Genomic DNA, 20536 nt, shown 5'->3' on the forward strand with positions numbered 1-20536 from the left:
GTGAATGTGGGTGGGCAGGGGATGGAGATGCGATTTGAAATGATTTATTTATTTGGTGTAGGGTATGTGAAACGATTGCTTTTGCAGACATAAGGAATACTGAAGATTATCAACAAAAGAGCTTTTATTTGATCCTTTTGTCGCTAAAATTGACATTAAATGAACATACTGTATGTGTTCTTTTGTGGGGAAAAACTTGTTCAGGGAAATCAAGATTAACCCATTGCTTTGGGGCTTTGGAAACAGTATCACTGCTATGATATATCTGTTCATTTCTTTCATCAGATCATTTCCTTTTATTTTAAATATTAAACAGAACATAAGCATGGCTGTCGTTTCCCAAATGTACCATTTTCCAACTTTTCACAGACATACTTCTTCTTTGCAAGGACATCCATTAACAATTTGTTAAAATTAAAATAAAATGCTACTGCTTGATGTACAAACTATGTGTCCAAGTAACAATGGAAAAGTTTATTGCCATAATAGACATTTAAACTCTTCTGAAGCCAAAATACAAAATATATGTAAGCTACCCATTACCAAAGTTAAGTGTACTTTAAAAATATCCTGAATCCTAGAATGACCTATATTTACGATTTGCAAGCCATTGTTGCTATTGCACCTTCTTTAAACTCAACTCAACAGCTCCAGGCTTCCCATCCTGAGCAATCTTATACACCAGAACATGAGTGCTACATAAAACATCTAAAAGGAGAACAGCAGGGGGGGGGGGGGCGAGGGCAGCTAGGGGGCACAGGTCAGGTTGGCAGTAAAAGGGAGGGTTGACCGGCCTTGCTGGCTCCCGGACATAGAGAGATTATTCGCCCTGATATCACTCTAGAGGGCAGCCCTCCTGCTGAAACACCAGCTCCACCGCCTCCCTCACGTCCTGCACCAGAAAAGACGGCTGTGTGAGGCTGGGGTCGAAGCGGAAGTCCTTGTGGCCGTGGAACACGTGCTGCTCCGTGACCGTGCAGGCCGGGTCCGGGGGCAGCTCCTGCTGGTCCCGGCTGTACACGCCCGTGCACACCAGTACGGAGCGGCAGCTCTCCGGGAGGCGCTCCTCTATCCCGTACATCCCGGACACGCCTCCCAGCTCCTTGGAGGTCATCGCGGGGGGTTCCTCGGACGTCGCCGCCTCCTTCGGTTCGCCGCAGCCGTCCTTCCCGGAGCCTTGGGCCTGAAGCCGTGCCCGGGCTCTTTGACAGGCTTGGAGGTAAAGGTTGTACAGGTTTGCACCGTATATGTCTGCCATTGGGTTGTCGCTGTGAAGGGAAGGGGGGGGGAGGATTCAAATTCAAACTAGCGTTGTAAGACAGCTGTTAATCCCAATTATTCTAATAGTTAGACTTAAAACACCATATTTGCCATAGAGCTATATATTTGTTGATAACCATTTCTACCAAAGCAAGGGAAAGCATAATGGCTACAAAAATGACTATTGACAAATAATGTAGTTCTTTGTCATTTAGCAATAAGAGCGGTTAAGTGCTTAATTCTAAATGCAGACATCTCAAGGTTGGATACCCGTGTCTTAAAACACATTGGGTTTCCCCGGAGCCTTTGGAGTGGTGATATTTGATGGACGAGCAAGGGTAAGTGAACACGTTTCATGACACTTCATATCTCTCGGCAGCAATGGATTTTTGTATCACTCCTCCATCTTGAATGTAAACGGTACATTTCGATATTGGGGGGGGGATGTCTCCGCTTACCCAATAGCATAGAGTGTCTCCACTGGCCCCGTCCAGCCCAGACTCTCTGCCTGCTTTCTGACCAGCAGCTCTGCGTAGTTGTACGTCACCACGCTGGGCTTACCAATCAGGGCCTCGTACTGCAGGTCATACCCCGTTATCTTCTTGTATGCGCTTTCCAGGCATACCAGGAACATACCGTGGCCAAACCTAAATCGATAACAACAGAGAGGTATCAATGCAAAACGGCCTCTCTTATGGCCTCTTGGTAATCGGTGCTTGTGTGTTCAGTCTCAGTCAGACTCAATTCTGGGTGAAGGGGGCATTTCCTTCACTACATATTTGTTTCAACCTCTCTTGTCTCGAGTAAAGAATGCTGCTAAGAAGTGTCTGTAAAGGTTTCAAATCAACACCAGTAGACGGGCCACTGCAGAAAAACTTCTAAAATCCCCAAATGATGGAGAATATTGATGTAACCAAACCGAAAACAAGGCGTAACTCTGACCCTTGCGGTTTACTGGATCCAAGAGGAATACTTACGTGGCAAGAAACATTTCTAAGTTAACTGATTAGGCTTAAGCTGTAGGAGGAATGTAGAGATTGGAGTTGTGGGTCCTCTGGTCAGCATACCTGGGGTTCTTGGCCTCGGCCATCCACAGGAGGTCCATGTTGCAGGCTAACACTGGGATGTGAGGGTACTGCAGAGGGCCCAGGGCATTTCCCGGCTTCCCATTGGTCAGAAGGACATCGACGATGAGCTGGATGTTGGTCTCCCATCGGATTGGCTCACCAAACAGGATGACCGCTGGCGTGACGTACAGAGGAAGGCAAAAGAGGTTCATAAAAATATCATGCATTTGGTTGTACAGGTACATTGACAAATCTGAGCGGTTTTAATTCAACTCTGTAATAAAGAGACCTACCATCTATTTGAGGTAGACTTTTGTCTTTTGGAACCTGCAAGATAGGTAGTCTTAGACAAGGTCTGGAAGTTACGAGTACTACTCATTGGTCATTTGAACCTGTATACTTACATAGCCTTTGGGCCTTCTATTGTGGTCCACAACATCCAAAAGTGGACATGCGTCTCTCAGCATATCTATAGTGATGATATTTTGAAACCCCAAACTGGAATTTGGTTGTTTAAAGTCAAACAACGGATGATATCAAACACTAAACAAACATACTAATCATACAAGGTCGTTGCACTTTACTTATGCAAAAATGGTTGCACATCCCTGAATAACAGTGCAACACTATAAAAATAAATATATACAATACAAAAAAACATGTGTTTTCTGTATTGGATAAAAGAATCAGGAAAGGATACTTCTCCGCCACTTCTTTTATGGGACCCTGTCCGGACACGAGCACACACATGTTGTGGAACTGTGTGAACATTCGCAAAGGACTGTGGGACAGCATGACCTGTTCTGCTGAGACCTGAGGAGACGGCGGTGTATGCAGAGGTCAGACACATGCAGAACAGGAGTAAGGAGAATTAGGCTTAACGTTAATGTTACTCACCTCTACTTCCAGAAGATGAGACAGTTGCTCTGCTTTAGTTTGCCTCATACAGTTGCCGGCATTAGTGACAAACACCACTGGCACCTTGTACCTCCCTTTGCGGTCCACTAGGTTCCTGAAGCACTGCTTGGCTCCAGGTATGGGGGTTCTGCCCCTCACCAGCACCCCATCAATGTCAAAGAGGAGACCAAAGGAACCAGGACCCTATAGGAGAGCAATCATATTATTTATAGACGTTTTAGTCTGTGCACGTAGACATGGCTCAAGCAATGTCCATTGGGGTTTGAATGTCATTGTTTGCATAGGCTTGAATATTAGTCCTGTTTTTTTTTTTTACTTAGGAAGTTTGATAATCAAGAATAACCGATATAGAGTTCTACAATTTATTTTTATCAACGACTTTAAAGGCTGTACACATAGGTAGATATCAACACAAAATAGAATATAAATTATCAACGGCATTGCGGTAATCAAGTTGCTTACAAAGTATTGAGTCGGCTAATCCTAACCATACAATGAGGTACAATACAAACTGTGACTATGCAAAGACAGCGATAACATTACAACAGTGATTATGCAAAGAGACCGATTAATTCTAACCCATTTCAAATTAAAGGATTGCACTCACATGACTGTACTTTCGAAGAGATGATAGTGAAATGCTTATATGCTTTGCTTCTGAATAAAGAAGTTGCCAACCCAATTTGAAAGATTGTATTCTTTGCATTTCTGAAATATTAAAAAAACTATGTACAAATAGTAAGCAGAGCGAACTTGTTTGCGTTAACTACTATAGCTTCTCCATCTGTAGGCGGTTCTACTAAGTATTGAATAATGGTCACTCGAAGAATAACGCACCGCACAATATATAGATAAATAAAAAAGAGGGAGTGTGTTTGTGATCCACTCTCCGCCCACTTTCCATTCACTGAAACGTGTCAAATATGGCCGCGGATAAGCGGAGAGGCAACAGACCGGGATCCTCTCGCTGGGATATTATTGCGTAATGTTATTTACTTTACAATGCTGACTATGTCTGCGTGTCATTAGAAGTCGACCCATCAGTTTGCGTGCATCGATCTGGTTTCTCGACCTCATCCTTTCCTCGAATGGTGATAGGCCTACTGGGGGTTGGCTCCCTCTATTTTATGTATCTACCATTCATTGACACAACAATGTTGTGATACGCATGCGCATTATACTGTTAGGTTTCGATTAACTTAAAATGAGTAAGTCAATGACAAAACTTGAACCGCTAAGTGTTCTTGTCAATCATCCTCTGTACTCCTTTGATCCAACAAGATCAAATTCATGTAAATGAAGATGTTTTTTCAGGGTATATATTTTTTTTTGTAATTTCAACATCAACCTATTTTAACCTATACAATTGCCTTCAATGATTCTCACTAGTTTTCATTGTAGCTTTAGATTTGATGACTTGTAAAATGTTTCATTTTGTTTGAAACAAATACATTTTCACTGACTATGAAGAAACCTTAACTTAACAAAGAGCCTACAATATGAGCCACGTCCTTGTAAAAAAAAAGTGACGATGATTAAATTAGTGAAACTTTTATCAGTTCACATCTGATCCTGTGAGGAAGGGAGTCTCTGGTGAAACTGGGAGGAGGGAACAGGATAGGGTGCTGTTAAGTGGCAGTCAGTTTAGTGGCAATCAGTTCAGTGGCAATCTCTGTTACGTTTGAGCCCGCCCCCCCCCCCCCCCCCCCCCCCCACACACACACACACACACACTCACACACCGAAACGTACTACTCTCTCATATTAAGAAAATATCTAATTTACTTCTAACTTTTGATTTAGATGTTTTTCCTTTAAAGATTGTGCTCCAGGAGATATTGACCACCAGTCCTGTCAGTCATTCGGCTGCTATGTGTATGTTTGCATAACCCGCACGCACACACGCACACGCACACACGCACACACACACACACACACACACACACACACACACACACACACACACACACACACACACACACACACACACACCAGTCTCATACCAGTCCGGCTTAGTTTGTTTGTTTTTGGATTCCTTTAAAGTTCATCCACCCAACCATGCACACATTTTGACTACATTTAACTAGACCTACAAACCTGCCACATTCATCCTATGTATTATATTCATACAAATAAGGATGACCAAATGTACCATATTCAAACTTATTTCGAAGGATAAAGTGTCATCCTTCATTAGAATGACACTTTCCTGGGAAAAAATGTAAATGTTACAAATTTGACTTTGCCCACTAGTTATAATTTCTGCGGAACAATTGCAAGCAAACAATGTTTAGCGGGAAACATCCAGATGGGCAGTGGTTACATAAAGCTATGGCTCAGTAGGCCAGTGGTCCATCCGCGGTCTATGCAAACTAAAAATGGGAGGGTATGGTGGGTTTCTTTCTCCATAAAAAATGCATTATAGTGAGAAAATCCACAACACATCTCAGTGTTTTTCAGTTGAAATCGTCAACCGACTCCAGGTCTCCTAAGGTTAGTAATTGCTTTGCCTTCCTTCAGTATTCGATTATTTTTTAAACAAAAAAATCACTACGTCAACTCTAGTCTTGACTTTTGAATAAAAAATAAATTGAATTGCACTTTTTTTGCATTGGACATTTTTCATAAATGAAAATGAAAAAATATCCAGAATAGTTTATTTTGTTTACAATCTTGCAGGACATATCCTTGTCCTTCAATGTAAAGACTTCTATGTCACTGGAATATTTGCATTAAAGTCACACATTATCTCTCTGTGCAATTTCCAGAATTTCAGTTTGAGCAATGGGAAACAACAGCACAGCATCGTCTGCCTCAACCAGCAGCAATCACTCTGACAGCAATGGATCCCTGGTTGCCAATAACGGTGGTGCAGCAGTGTCTTGGGTATACATTTTTGCAATGAGCATGGATGCGATAATTACCCAGTGTCACGCAGAGAAAGAAACTATGGTGTGGGTAGGAATCAAGTCATTTTTTCTTGTGACAGGCCTTCTTGCTAATGCGGGTTTGATGTGGATTCTGCTGAGTCCCAAGAAGCCACTGTCCCACTCTGAAGTGCTCGCCCTGAACCTTTCCGTCCTGGACATGCTGTCCTGCTTCTGTTTACCGCTAGAAATCTACGAACACCTTTATATAGGCCTACTCTCCGAGCAGCTCCTCTCAGTGATTGACGCGCAGAGAATGCTCAAAATGGTCGGCTGCCCGCTGCTGTTGATGTTCATGTGTGTTGAGCGTTACCTGGCCGTGGCGCGCCCCGTGGCCTACATACAGCTAGGGAAATGGGAGTACCGCGCCGCCATGTGCGCCTGTGCCTGGGTCGTCACCCTGGCCGCAGCGCTGTTGGCCTATTTTCACGGGGTGTACTCCATGATCCTGTACTTGGCCCTCAGCATATCTGTGCTGTTCTTGCTCATGCTGCTCTGTCTGGTGGGCATCGTGTGTGTGCTTCGTCAGAGCGGACCAGGAGAGGGTCCCGCAAACAACGGGGCCCTAAAAAGGAGGGCTCTGAAAAATGTCGTGGCCGTGATGGTGCCAGCGCTGCTGGCGTATGCTCCTCTGGTGCTGATGGTTCCCCTCCTTGCTGTCATTCAATCTCACCACAAAGGGGATTTGAATCCTGAGCTATGTCAACTCGTGTGTGTTTTCCTGGTATTCCCCAACTTCGGCATTTACATCGGACCAACTTTCTACCTGTCCCGTGTCAGACTATTACTTTGCTCGAAGAAGAATGACAAAGGACGTGAGCAAACTACGACAAGTTTCAAAACACAGGAAGAATAGCTGCCTATATCCCCCACAATGTATACCTGCAATGTAATGTGCACATGTGTGAAATAGACACGCTGCTTTTAAATATACCTTTATAATCTTTTTATTGACTAGTTTTTTCTCTGCTGAAAATGTTGTTAGAACGTGGTATGTGACTCATTACCAGCAATTAAGTAATCATTCCTCATGTCGTATAAAGAATGCATGGAATGCAGGAAATGGCTGTCACGGGGAATTGACCAAAGAAGCGGTTGAGAGAACCTCAACGAGATGAGAGAGCTCCACTAACAGAAGAATACAAAACAGATTGACCTGAATTCAGCGTTAATATTTCAACTTTAAAATCAGGCAGTAAAGCATATTAATCCTTTCTTGAAAGAGAGGCAGAGTGCTAGAAAGGTTGTGACAGTCTGTTCTGGCTTAAGGCTTTGACGCTGTTGAAGGACTACACAAATAAATACGCCTGACCAGTGGGTAAGGCTGTGCTTAATCTATTGATGATTATAGGCTATCCCGTGAAAAGCAATTGACGGAGAGGGTTTGGATTGGTTGGCCAACACTAGATTATTAAAAAATAAACCAATACATGTTTGCACATCAAACATAATCATTTTTCTTTGAGTCAGTCTGTGTGCAAGCCTGGGCGATGGAGAAGAGGGTCGAACGCCAAGCTTATCTCGATGCGTCCATCTTCAGCCGTGACCTCCTCCAGTTTTGGCCGGTCAACCGCCATCCACAGTTTGTACTTCAAGTCTCTCCCCAGTACGGTGGACTTGTTCTCTGCTGTTGAAGACCGCTTCTTGGAGGCCCAGGGCTCCACGATTGTGTTGTAGACCGCCCTGTATTGTTCCACACTCAGGCCATGCATTAGAAGGGGCTGCTGATGGGTGGGAGTGCCCGGCTGGATGACATTTCTTTTACGCACGTCAGCCAGCATTAACGCTCTCTGTTTACGGGCTGGCTGCTTATTGGCTGAGCAGTTCGGCATTTTAACCAACGCCAAACCGAACTCACAGTCCTCCCTCTTTGCTCTCTGGGCTCAGGGAGAAATAATCCAAATTAATATATTAAATTGTGGCAGACAGTGATCACACAAGGTGCATGGAAAGGTTTAGGGGAGCAATTCTATTTAATACTTAGCAGACCCTTTTCATCCAAAGCGATTTACAGTGAGGGTTTAGGCAGGATGCCTTGTAGGTAGAGTGTTGCCCCTGAACCAATAGTCCCTTCAGGCTGATGAGATACAACAACACTAGCTGTGACTTGGCCTACAACCCCCCTCCAGTGAGTTGATGAGTTAATTAGGGATCATATTTCTGATTAATTAAATTGAAGAAAATTGAAGAAATGAAACAAAAAAGGTATTACAAAGTCCTACATCACAATTCATTGAAAACGTGAGGATATAAGGTTTTAACCTTTGAAAACAACGTCTGATCATGTGCATGTAATGTCTAGGCTACTTCTTGCTCAGCGAATACAATGTAGGACAGATTGTAAAATTATAAAATAAAAGGCTAAATAACAATACATTCAGTCTTTTCTTACCGCTTGCATTGTTGTTCAGTCTAGTGTAAACGCTCAGTAACGATAGGCTACTTTTTAAAAACCAACAAACAAACGAAACCGTTCGAAGCTGCAGGACAATGATACGTCTTTCCGCAGCACAAAAACTATATAAAAAAAAGATTGACAACAAATAGTAAATAATTATATATTTATGCTTTTGGTGATAATTTGACTAAACTGAAGGATGTGATAGGTCTACTATTGATTATTCATGTAATCAATATAATGCCTATATAACTTACATTAGGATGCTTGGCCGCCATGCGCTTATAACCTCCTTATTACTTTTGAGACAATATATGTTCCAGCGAGGTCAGCAACCCCCTTCGACCCCCGTAATGACGGACACAACAATAGACAATGGCAAAGAAAACAAGGATTACCCTCTACGCTGAGAGTTCAACCAATCAATCAATCAATCAATCAATACGTGACACCAGAGCTCCACAATCTATCATTTCCTCCCTCAGGCCTTTCGTGTGGAATTTAATGAACTCAGGACAACTGGACTTTCATTCTGTAGCCCATCACCACTAAACGACTCCATACTGTCCCAAGAATGGATGTTGTTTAATAATCAGAGGTCCCAGGCTGTTGTCGTAGGCAACGCAGATTGGCCCGCCCATCGATACGGACATGTGCGGGCATCGTTGTTGTTGTTGATCTTAACACTCACAGAGGGCGACAAAATACAAGCTACACCTGGGACAGACTCGATGGAGTTTCTACATGAGTATGTATGATAGGAATACCTTAATAAAACAATCTGGGAATGGAAACACACATTCATATATGCATCTATTAATTAATATTTTTTTACGTCTGTGGTTCTTTCTTGTATTATTTTATTTATTTATTATTGTTGTTTAAGGGCTCAAATGAACATATGTCTACATTGTGGTATAGGCATATATTGTATGCCTTGCAGCAGGTGTGTGTCAGAACTTTGCCCGATCGCATCGTTTCTTTAACAGCTGAAATAAAACGTTGTGTCAAAAACCCTTGTATGGCTCCTGTGAAGTCGTGTGCTGTTGCCTGGCAGAGTCGACTGTACTAGCTGCCCGGATCTCCCGTGGGACCGCCGGTGGAAGGCAAGAAATAGAACCAGCTCTCCTCTCTGCTGTTGTATCTCTCTTCTCTCTCTCTCTCTCTCTCTCTCTCTCTCTCTCTCTCTCTCTCTCTCTCTCTCTCTCTCTCTCGCTCTCTCTTTCTCTCTCCCCGCCCCCCCATCGCTCACTCTCGCCCCCCCCCTCTCTCGCTCTCTCTCGCTCTCTGTATCAACACACGCGCATTGGATCATGCACCGCCCCGCCGTGCACTCCGCAGTAGCTGTTCCTCCGTGCTGCTGGTTCAACTGGCTCGCATCTCTCCAGCAGCCAGTTTAACTAAACTCTTTCCTGCTGGAAGTTCATGCCTCTTTGCCCATTCTCTCGCTAAAGCAGACGTTTCTAACCAAATGGATGCATACGGTTAAATATTAACCACTTACCAAGTGTGCAAATGTTGCTCGTGGATTGGTTTCCTCCAGCCTGTAGTTCCGATAGCGCAGAGCCAGTCATGATGAGCCATCGCCAGGGACTGACTTTCCTGCACTCGGACCAACTCTCCAGGCAGCGTCCATGCTGATTTCTACAAAGGTAATGGTGGTATTATTTACTTAAGACTTTTTGGACCAAGCCCCTCGGTAGCCTGGTGTGTTGCAGCACACTTCAAATAGGGTCTTGCTTCATTCCAATGGGGGGTGGTACTTTCGTCAGTAGCCTAAGTTTTGAAGGGGGTATTCTCGCCCACAGCCTGCCTTCGGGTTAGTAAATGTTTCACAACATCTATCAAAATACTTTTTTCTTTGCACGTTATATCACATCATGTTTTCACTTTATCGGAAATGATAGGCCACGATGGAGTGTGACATGAACATTCAGAGACTGGTCAGCCACTGTTGGCAGATTCTCACTCCGGAAATATTAATGACGGCATTTATTAAATATCATAAGTCAGCCCTCCGCGGGTCGCCTGAACTTTCCTCTATCTGTCGCGAAAGTCCTCCCCTGGACGCCACGGCAGATGCAAAAGGTGTTGATCCAAAAATATATCACACCCTGACCCCACCTGTCACGTTTCGAGCGGGAGAGCAGTGGTTGGATGTTCATCTTTTAATTTCCCCTCATCTCCCCTGTCACGGAGGTGCTGAATGAGCTTCTCTGCGATCATACTGAATTATTTCTCTGTTTCGAGCTATAAATAGTGCGTTTGTCCTGAGCACCTCCAGAGACTCTGGACGGTGGAAGCGGTGCTTTGTGCTCCCGAAACACACACACATTACATTATGGCAGTCCACACACGCCCCCCCCCCCCCCCCCCCCCCCCCCCCCCCCCCCCACACACACACACACACACACACACACGCACACACACATACACACACACACCCTTTATTTATTAGCATTGTAATGTACAAAACTTTTTAGCAGGTAATCTTCTGCTCACAAGTTTAGACCAAGTGAATAAACGGTATTCAGCCTTTGCTGTGCATTGTTTCCTATTGTAAGCTTCTCTGTGAGCTCAGAATGCTGTATTTGCGTGTACAGATACTGGCTTATGTGACAACGGTTTGAAGGCATCCCCGGGGTATTATTTAATCTTTATCTGAAAATATGCAAATATATTTGCTGCAGTTTTGAGCCTTCAGCAAGTGCACTAACAAATCACTTGAGGGTTGCTCTTTCTTGTGTATTGCTTTTGACAGAAGAGGACACACTTCATACCTGTTGTATGATGGTTTGACATTCATTCATCTTTTGATCTCCATTAGGCTCTTTCTGAGCTGTACTCTTCCGTTGATACGAATAAGGATTCAATTACTCACAGCCCTTCTTATCTCACAGTAAGTCTACTCTTTCTCTCGGCAAGGAAACCATATCTCCATGCTCCTACGCTAATGACAAAAGAAACCATGCTCTGGATTATTCAACAGTGACGTCAAATGATCTCAGACGGGGAGACATTTGTGCGAAGGAACCATTAAAAATGTATATAAAAAGTAGAAAAAGGAGGAATACACTCCCCCCACCTCTGTCTTTAGCTGACCTTTTCCACAGTGGGCATAATGCACACCCTCCTCTGGGATGGGCACATGTGAACAGGCCCAGCTCCGGCTGGAAGATGTGTGCAGTGGCTTCCTCCCTTCCTGAAGAAGCAGGACTCCGGGGGACTCACGCTGCATCTCTTAGTGGTATGGGCTAATGGCTTTCTGTGCTTCCGCAGAGTGGTTTCAAGCTAGCCACCGCCACGCAATTAGGCTCGTCATGTTGGGTCTCTGTGCCCTTTTACACCCGACGCAACTCCTCTGTGTGCTGATGCTTTAAAGGGGCTCCTACGGTGCCTCCAGGGGAGGTCTGGGTGGCTGGACAGTCCACACGGGGGGCTGGCTGGGTGGGCTCTGTTGATCTATGCATCCTACATCTAGTTCAAGCCTTTCACTGATTATTTGTGGAACATGTTTTGGGGGACTTCAAAACCGAGTAAGAGCATTGACTTTTCAGCATAAGTTTGTGAAATGTCATGGTACCGCGGCAGTAGTGGCAGTAGCTCAGGAGGTAGGGCGGGTTGACTTGTAAACGTAAGGTCGCTAGTTCGATCCCCGGCTCCTCCTAGCGGTGTCAAGGTGTCCTTGGGCAAGACACCTAACCCTAACTGCTCCAGATGGGTTGGCTGTAGCCTTGAGCGGTTGACAGCGCTGTCGGTGTGTGTATAAAAATGGTTGGAATTTGCTTTGATAGAAGCGCACTAAATGTACTTCATGCAAATTTACTTTGGTTGGCACATTGAGTTTTCAGTGTTAACCATTCAGTGTTATTCTCTTAGGGTCACGGACAAAGGCTAATTGTCATTGATCTCAGCTAATTGCGAGAATGGTGTGTTCACTGAAGGATCATGTCAAAGCGGGCTGATTTGTTGCTTGTGTTTATTACAATACAAATAAAACATTATTGATATTACCGAGCTATGAGCACCTCGCCTCACTAAGCACGCTGTGGTTTAGAACTAACGAGGAACAGGGACTCGTAGGCAGGTCTCCCGAAGATGTTTCAAGCAACTCGCAAGGTGGTACTCAGCCTCTTAGAACTCACAGAGGAATAATCTGGCCCACACCTCTTACCGATACAGCAGTATTAGCCCAGCTTGCAGATACACCTCAGTGGGCTTTCAATCTGAAATGGGAGGAATCAGGCTTTTCCCTTTTGATCACCGCCAAGCTTAAACTGGCAGGATGTATAGACCAAACCGATTATAATGGACACTCTTTATCAAACCTATCATAGCGTTCCAGTAGTGTAGACCAAAATGGTTTTGGTGGGGGAAAAAAGGAATAATGGAAACGTAATGCCATGGCCATCCTTTTCATTATGAGAGCCAGGGATCTTTAGGAAACCGGTGAATCGAGTGTGGGACACAGAAACTGGATTCTTGGTTAGGAATGCTCCTTACTTCCACCATGAAATACAAAAAGGAATTTATTCATCAAGAGTGGATCTTAGTATTTGCCTGGGAGGAGAACAGTGGATAAACACTGAGTTATCATTAAGATATGATGATGTATTTTATTAATCCTGTAGTTTCCTCAATGTTGCCAGTGAAAAAACTCTTATTATTTTTATTACAATAAACCTTTGTGTTGTATTTTGTCTGGAAAAAACAGTTAACCATGTCGCATCGAATTAGAGGTAGTGCCCCATCCCTCTACAACTCTGTTGGCAATGCCCTGTGGTCTTGTATTGTAGTCGTCAAAATCAAATCAAAGTAAATCTAATAAATTAAACAACTGTTTGATTTCACCCACTTAAACTTGCTTTGAAGACGATAAGGTTTAAAGTGGCTTATAATAACAGAACGTTTAGGGAAGGCGGTATGCCTGAACTTGCTAATGGGAAATAATTGCACATTCATTACTCTTTTCACCCCTAACCATATCACATTCATTTCTCTTTTACTTTAAGTATAGTATGAAACATTAACGATGGTCCGACAATAAACGCTGATTATTATTGAGTTGCATTGCCTTGTAACTGTGTTGCCAACGTCCCAAACAATTGCCATTTTATTCCTGTCCCTGTAAATGAACATGCTCGCTTCGTCAACCCAGTCCCACGGAAATGTCACGTCATTTAATCTAATAATTCGTGATCTGGGACACGTAATTTCAATTTTTTCGTGCCAAAAGCACAAATTTCAAACTCATTCTAAAAAGAAGAGATGAAGCAGCTACCTCTTTTTCCGTCGCGGTTTGCCTACAGAGCAGCGCACCTGCATTAAATATATCCGTGAATTGTCACAGTTTCTCCGAATCAAAGTTGAAAGTAGAAACGGGTGGCCAAATACATTAAATGACGTGACAGTGTCACGTTTTCCGTGAGACTGGATTGACAATATACGATGTCCTGCAACAGCCGCAATTATTCTTTTGCGTACCATGTTGAAGGAACAAATGTTTGGAACTTGGAACTTTCTCGCGTATGTTTCTTGGGACCAACGCCGGCGAGAGAGATTTACATTCCGATTGGCATACGGCTATTTGGATAATAAGGTGATTGCATACAATCACCTTATTATCCAAATAGATTAATACAATTAGCTGAGATCAAATCTGCAACAGCTTAAAACAATTTCCAAGTTCAGTTTATTAACTATTTTTTTTAACATTTAAACAAGACTGCTAAGCTTGTGTGAATCTCAAAACAGAGAAACGAGAGCAAATGATTCACTGGGGTTTGCATTTAATTCAAAATATTTTTAAACAGTAAACATTGGTCACTTGTCAGCTTCATCAGCTTATTCCCTTTCACAAAAAAATATATGTGTTCATCGTTTATTTAAAATTCAAATAAAATAAAATAAGTAACTTATTAAAATAAATAAATTAGACACTAAGTCCCCTCTGCCGCTCGCCCCCCCCCACACACCTTTTATCAGCTGAGGGCTTTTTCCTGTGTCTCATAGTATTAGAACATGTTGTACTTGTTGATAAGCTCTCGTTGTTATTGCAATGAAAACGCCCTCAGCTGATGAAATAATGCCAGCGTTTTCTTTCAACTGAAAATTAGTACCCATGTCTACTTTTTCTGCTCCTTGCACCTTATCATGCTTATCATGCCACACACCATTACAAGCCTCTGCCGACTAAAACATGAAGCAATTCAAGAAGAGGCATAGATAGAATCGCCTTGTGGTCAACTGTCATTTAATAGACATTTGACAGATTATGTCAAGGTTTTAAAATGAATCATTACCTGTATTTTATAATACAGCAGGAAATCATGGATTTTCTAATAAAGACTAGCTAGCCTCTTTGACAGACGAAACAGCAGAAACTATGTTAGGTGCGCTTAGAGGTAAGAGATTGCTGCAGGAAGGTTGTGCTCGATTTCACTAGCCCTTTTGAGCCTGTTCAGTAAACAGCATCCATCTTCTCATTACTTGTTTTAGAAAAAATGGTAGAATATTAGATTTGAGGACGAAACGATAGGGTGGGCTAAGGCAAGTTTTGGGTGGGCTTGAGCCCACCCAAAAAAGGTCTAGTTTCGCCGCTGAATCCAACGCTGATGAAGAATTTGAGTATCCGTGGCTGTCACAGACCTAAAAAACAACGAACATCCAATTATCTAATCCAGCATGAATAAATTATTGAATGGCCGACCGGCCATGACCAGTCATGTGTTTGGGGGAGAGGATGCATGATGCAGTTTTAAGAGGAAACTGTTCTGACAGAAAGTGGGACAAATTGGTTGTTATTACTGTGATATGCACTTGTGTTAGTCATACTCGTACAGCATTCAGATGTATGTAAACCATGCACCTTTTTTTTTTATAGCAGCCACTACACTTGTTTACTTTCTGAGACGCCTGTACTTGCTAATGGGAAATAATTGCACATTCATTACTCTTTTCACCCCTAACCATATCACATTCATTTCTCTTTTTTATTTTAGTATAGTGTGAAACATTAACGTTGGTCCGACAATAAACACTGATTATTATTGAGTTGCATTGCCTTGTAACTGCATCAGATGTAACTGTCCTTCCCAATGTGCATCAGCACCCACCCACCCCACACACACACACACACACACACACACACAGACACACACAAACACTCGCCCTGCCTCTAATCTTTAACGGACTAATACTCTTGAAATATATTGCTAGATCTGCTCGATGAGAACAAGGACCAAATGTAAAAGTCACAGAAATATAATCAGCAATAGGCCTATAATCTGTAAATCCGATGAATTGATAAGCTACCTCCTCTACTACAATAAAGGGCCCCTATCCCCCTCAGTGTGTGTTAAGTAGATTAGTCTCTCATTCCCTGATGAAACCATAATCGTATGTATGGGAAAGCATGTATTAAAAAAACCTGCATGTGTGTTTGGTTTATTAAAAACAGTTGCCTGGAAACCAAGGATTAAGTGGCAGACTGCTGTCGCTACAGTTCAGGTGGGTCACAATAGTGTATCCTTGACCCACGAGAGGGGTCAGCACTAAAGGGAAACTTGGCAGCCACAGGCGGATGAGTGAGTGTTGTGTCAGGAGTGACCATGTTGCCTGAAAATAGTTTGTTTATATTACTTCGGACCTTTTATAGACTACAGCTTCAGGTAATTGTAGGTAAGAGTAGGCCCTGGACAAAGAGTACAACACGACTGCACCCCAAACCTCTCCATTTGCTTGTACTCCTCAAAGAGGACCTCTGGCAGCACCCCTCTGCATGTGGGGCGGCTGCTGCAGCGATGAGCTGCCGTTCTTTCTGAGAGTTTTCACGGGTCTTCCAGCTTTCCGACTCCAATTTCTTTCTTTTACGAAGCTACCTTTAAACGCCGCTATAGCAGCTTGAACCCCCTCCACACCCCCCGAACAGGCCGTGAAGTGACTTCAGTGCAGTCACAATATTGATACAGCGCAGCACACTCGCAGCAGTTCAATGCAACCAATCGTTTCCTATTTCAGAGTGTTGATGAGAGACCTCGGGGAGCTGGCATTTGTGGATGCAGCCCGTGATGGATGGTGCGTCCTGACGGCGGCGTGTTGGTGTCTATTGGTTACCAGACAAAGCGAGCGGGCGGGAGAGCGGCGGCGGCGCTACGTGGGGGGAGCTGTGTAGACGGCTATTGATGTCTGACGTCTTCATCTGTCATGATGATCTAGACGCCACGGGAGCTCCACACTTGGTGCACTATCTTCAGAGCCGCCAATCGAAACGTCTCTTTACCTGGGCTTGGCGTAATCGTATTGAGGTTAAAGGACAGCCGTGCGTCTCGGCCAGAAGTAGGATGAGATATTTGGTTGTGTGACGCCATCTGATTTCTGTGTGGATATTGGAATTGTCGGGAAATATTTGCTCTAGAGTTTAAACCATGCTAGTTATCTCAAAAGCGGTTTATGCCAGTCATATTTTGGACTTCTGCTGAGATTGTTCTGTGGTATGCAAACAATGTAACATCTATGCAATTTGCAAGTGCCATACTAAGAACAAGCAGTGTAGAAATCCCTCTTCTTAATATTTTTTCTATTGGCTATAAATCATTGTGAAACCTTTCACACATTCAAGTTTTTGTTTCCTAATGAGTACCAGGCCTTGGAATGTCTGGCCTTGGCAGAGCAATTTCCAAATATGGGCACGGCCTAACGTTGTGTCAAAAACGCCAGCCAATCAGATTAAATAACTATCATAACAATATTCTCCCCTGAGCAAAGCCTTCCCTGCAGATTTCTGTTAATCTTTCCCCTCGTCATTCGTCTATTTCGGATAGAAGCTGCTTTGATTGCTCCATAGATTGCTAAACATTCCTTGGGCTGGTCCATTGCTTTGATTTCTTATTCGGCAGACTACAGTGCTCCTTTAAGACCCCCCCCGGGTCTCAGGAGGCCTATTACTTTAGATTGTGATACCTGGATGAACACTGTACACTAGAAAGTGTAAGGCCAAGGCTAAGACAAAATGCCCTGCTGGTATCCAAAATGAAGTTTTGAGAGTCACTCCGTCAAAGAAGCTCTGGCCAGAGGGAGAGGTCGGGGTGTGTTGAGTTTAAAAGGTGTCTGAAAAGCAGTTAGTACTCCAGTGCCTTATTGATGACGCATTCTCTCTCTTGGGAATGTTGCAGTGCCAGGATAAAATTAGAAATGTATTGAATGCTTATTGTGTATGTGTGTGTGCGTGTGTGTGTGTGTGTGTGTGTGTGTGGGTGTGTGTGTGTGTGTGTGCGTGCGTGCGTGCGTGCGTGTGTGTGTGTGTGTGTGTATGTGTGTGTGTGTGTGTGTGCATATACACCTTCTGGTAGTGAACATTTTGACAGGAATCCAGAGGAGCAGATGTTGTCCCTGCTCTCTGGAGGAACAAAGAAGCCCACCAGATCAGTCAGCAGGATCCTCCACTACAGGGAATATGAACAGTCAACACACGCATGCACCTATGCATGCGTCCACACACACTACACACATGCAGAGATAAGTATAGACATTGCACAGAAACTTCCCAGATGATATATATATGCACTTATACTCACATGCATTGAGAGATAGACCCCCGTGTGTTTAGGATGCAGGATTTGCAAGCCAGGGTTGTTCACCTTCCCAGTCTGTTCTCTGAGCTGGTCCGTGTGTATGCGTGCGTGTGCGTGTGCATGTGTGTGCGCGTGTGTGCGTGCGTGGTGTGTGTGGGTGTGTGTGACTGATCCCAAATGGAGGATGTTTGCTGAGGGTGATCTTAAGTCCTGTCGTGGATGACAGCTATTGGAGGTGAGATTTGCAATCTCAGGGTGTCTGATGTCTCGCAGAAGCCAAAGGAGCTTGGTTTCCGTCCAGACACAAAGACCTCCCTTCAGCTAATTTCAAGAGAGACTCTCTGGGAGAAGTGGGTCGCCGTTTCAGCAAATAATAGGATATGTGCAAGAACAGAAGCAGCGGGAGAAACGTTTGAACTCTATTTTAGGCACTAAACTGGGGCTTTTATCCACAAATAACCTTTTTTAGTGTAACAGATTTCGGTTGTAACATGATTTGGCGTTTTCATTACAAGAAGCCAGAGCCGAGCAATGCTTTGTTATTGCCCAGTAAGTATTGACTACCAGCTGCCAAAAGTGATCACTTCAGAAGCGGGCTGTCGTTGAGTTGATTAAGTGGGAACAAGCATCTCTTTATTATGAGTCGTCGCTGACCTTTTGTGTCTGTCAACCAACTTTTAAAGGACAAGCCCACTGGGCTCATTTGGTTGTTGCTGTTGACAACTCAGTGGAAACATCCCGCAATGTTTTTTCCCCTGCTCATTGTGAATATCCAGTGGATAATGCTTACCTTGGGTGTGCTGCACACTACAATCATGGCTCAGTAGCACATTGCAACAATAAATTGAACCTTCAAGGCAATTCCATCAGCAGAATCTTCTCTACGATTCATTTGGGAATCTTATCTGTGTTAAGTGAGAGGGAGGAAGCGGGCTAACATCCGTACAAGTGAATCCTACTTGCTAACACCTAGAACAGGTAAGGATGGTATTAATGATGATGGTTGCTGCTTTGGATTAAGCTCTGAACTGTATGCTATGGGTCATGGCACATGGAGTAGCACACAACGATGCATCTTAATTGGGGCGTTACATTCCCCAGCAGGTGTTATTAGTGTGTTAGTATATTCTTCGATATATCTAGTATACTATTTTTAGTGGTCTGAATTTATGCTATCATCTCTCTTTAAGAGTAAGTCGAAACCTGTCACAACGGAAGGAAAAGGAAACCAATGAAGATTTCAATAGACCAAGTTAGTGCTGGATTCAGACCACCCTCTCTCTTCTACCACGGAATGAAGAATGTTGTTGTCGCCGTGGCGATCTCGCCTCTGACCGGACCTCGGTGGATTGGGCCGTCCTATATTTCTAGCCCTACTTCTTGGCAGAGACGCGGCTGTGCTCTGGCCCGGGCGCCTCACCACCACAGAGCGTGACGCGCTCGCTCCCTGTCCCCGCTCCAGGATCCACCACCTCTCCATCTGCTCCTCCTGTTATTACTCATCAGGAACTTTGTGATTCTTGTGCGTGTGCTGTGGCGTGTGCGCTGTAAGCCTTTCTGTGGCTCCCCATGCCCGGGCTCGACCGCCCTGATGAGATGAGAGGGCCTGTGTGTAGGCTTTGTTTACCGGCTAAGCCCACGTTGTCTGTCTGTGCGTATTATTCCGATGAGGGGTCCGCACAGGTTTGCGTGTTTGTTTCCTTTCGTCGCACACCATGGCCTTACATTTGATATTGAATGAATACTGACCCTGCACTGATTCAATCCGTCAGCCAGCCATCACCATCACTTCTATCACTTCATCCATCACCTTTTCGGATTTGTTTTTCTCTCTCGCTCCTTTCCATGTCACTCCCGCGCCGTCTCTATACATCTCCGTCTGTCTTACCTCGCACTGTGTGTGTCTCTGTGTGTGTGTCTCTGTGTGTCTCTGTGTGTGTCTCTGTGTGTGTCTCTGTGTGTCTCTGTGTGTCTCTCTGTGTGTGTCTCTGTGTGTCTCTGTGTGTCTCTGTGTGTGTCTCTGTGTGTCTCTGTGTGTGTCTCTGTGTGTGTCTCTGTGTGTGTCTCTGTGTGTGTCTCTGTGTGTGTCTCTCTGTGTGTGTCTCTGTGTGTGTCTCTGTGTGTCTCTCTTTGTGTGTCTCTGTGTGTGTCTCTCTGTGTGTCTGTGTGTGTGTGTCTCTGTGTGTGTCTCTGTGTGTCTCTGTGTGTCTCTGTGTGTGTCTCTGTGTGTCTCTGTGTGTGTCTCTGTGTGTGTCTCTGTGTGTCTCTCTTTGTGTGTCTCTGTGTGTGTCTCTCTGTGTGTCTGTGTGTGTGTGTCTCTGTGTGTGTCTCTGTGTGTCTCTGTGTGTCTCTGTGTGTGTCTCTGTGTGTCTCTGTGTGTGTCTCTGTGTGTCT

The 20536-nt window shown here is 44.1% G+C and overlaps 2 protein-coding genes across 2 annotated transcripts in view; one reads left to right on the forward strand and one right to left on the reverse strand.

Moving 5' to 3' along the window:
* Positions 1–835: 835 nt before the first annotated feature.
* hdhd5 (haloacid dehalogenase like hydrolase domain containing 5) lies at positions 836–4032 on the reverse strand (the record flags this gene model as incomplete). Its single annotated transcript, XM_079743340.1, has 8 exons — positions 3853–4032; positions 3225–3428; positions 3028–3140; positions 2732–2825; positions 2621–2654; positions 2328–2502; positions 1719–1907; positions 836–1268 (listed from the first exon to the last, which is right to left on the reverse strand). The coding sequence occupies exons 1-8, from the start codon at positions 3949–3951 to the stop codon at positions 836–838; spliced, it is 1341 nt and encodes a 446-aa protein (XP_079599466.1). The 5' UTR covers positions 3952–4032.
* Positions 4033–9916: 5884 nt separating this feature from the next.
* The window catches only part of LOC307080591 (carbohydrate sulfotransferase 8-like), a 36466-nt gene continuing 25846 nt past the window's right edge, over positions 9917–20536 (forward strand). Inside the window, exon 1 of the mRNA XM_079743365.1 lies at positions 9917–10222. The gene's annotated coding sequence lies outside the window, so the exon portion shown is untranslated. The remainder of the gene's footprint in view (positions 10223–20536) is intronic.

The sequence above is a fragment of the Pollachius pollachius genome (genome assembly GCF_949987615.1).
Source record: "Pollachius pollachius genome assembly, chromosome: 9".
Taxonomy (NCBI): Eukaryota; Metazoa; Chordata; class Actinopteri; order Gadiformes; family Gadidae; genus Pollachius; species Pollachius pollachius.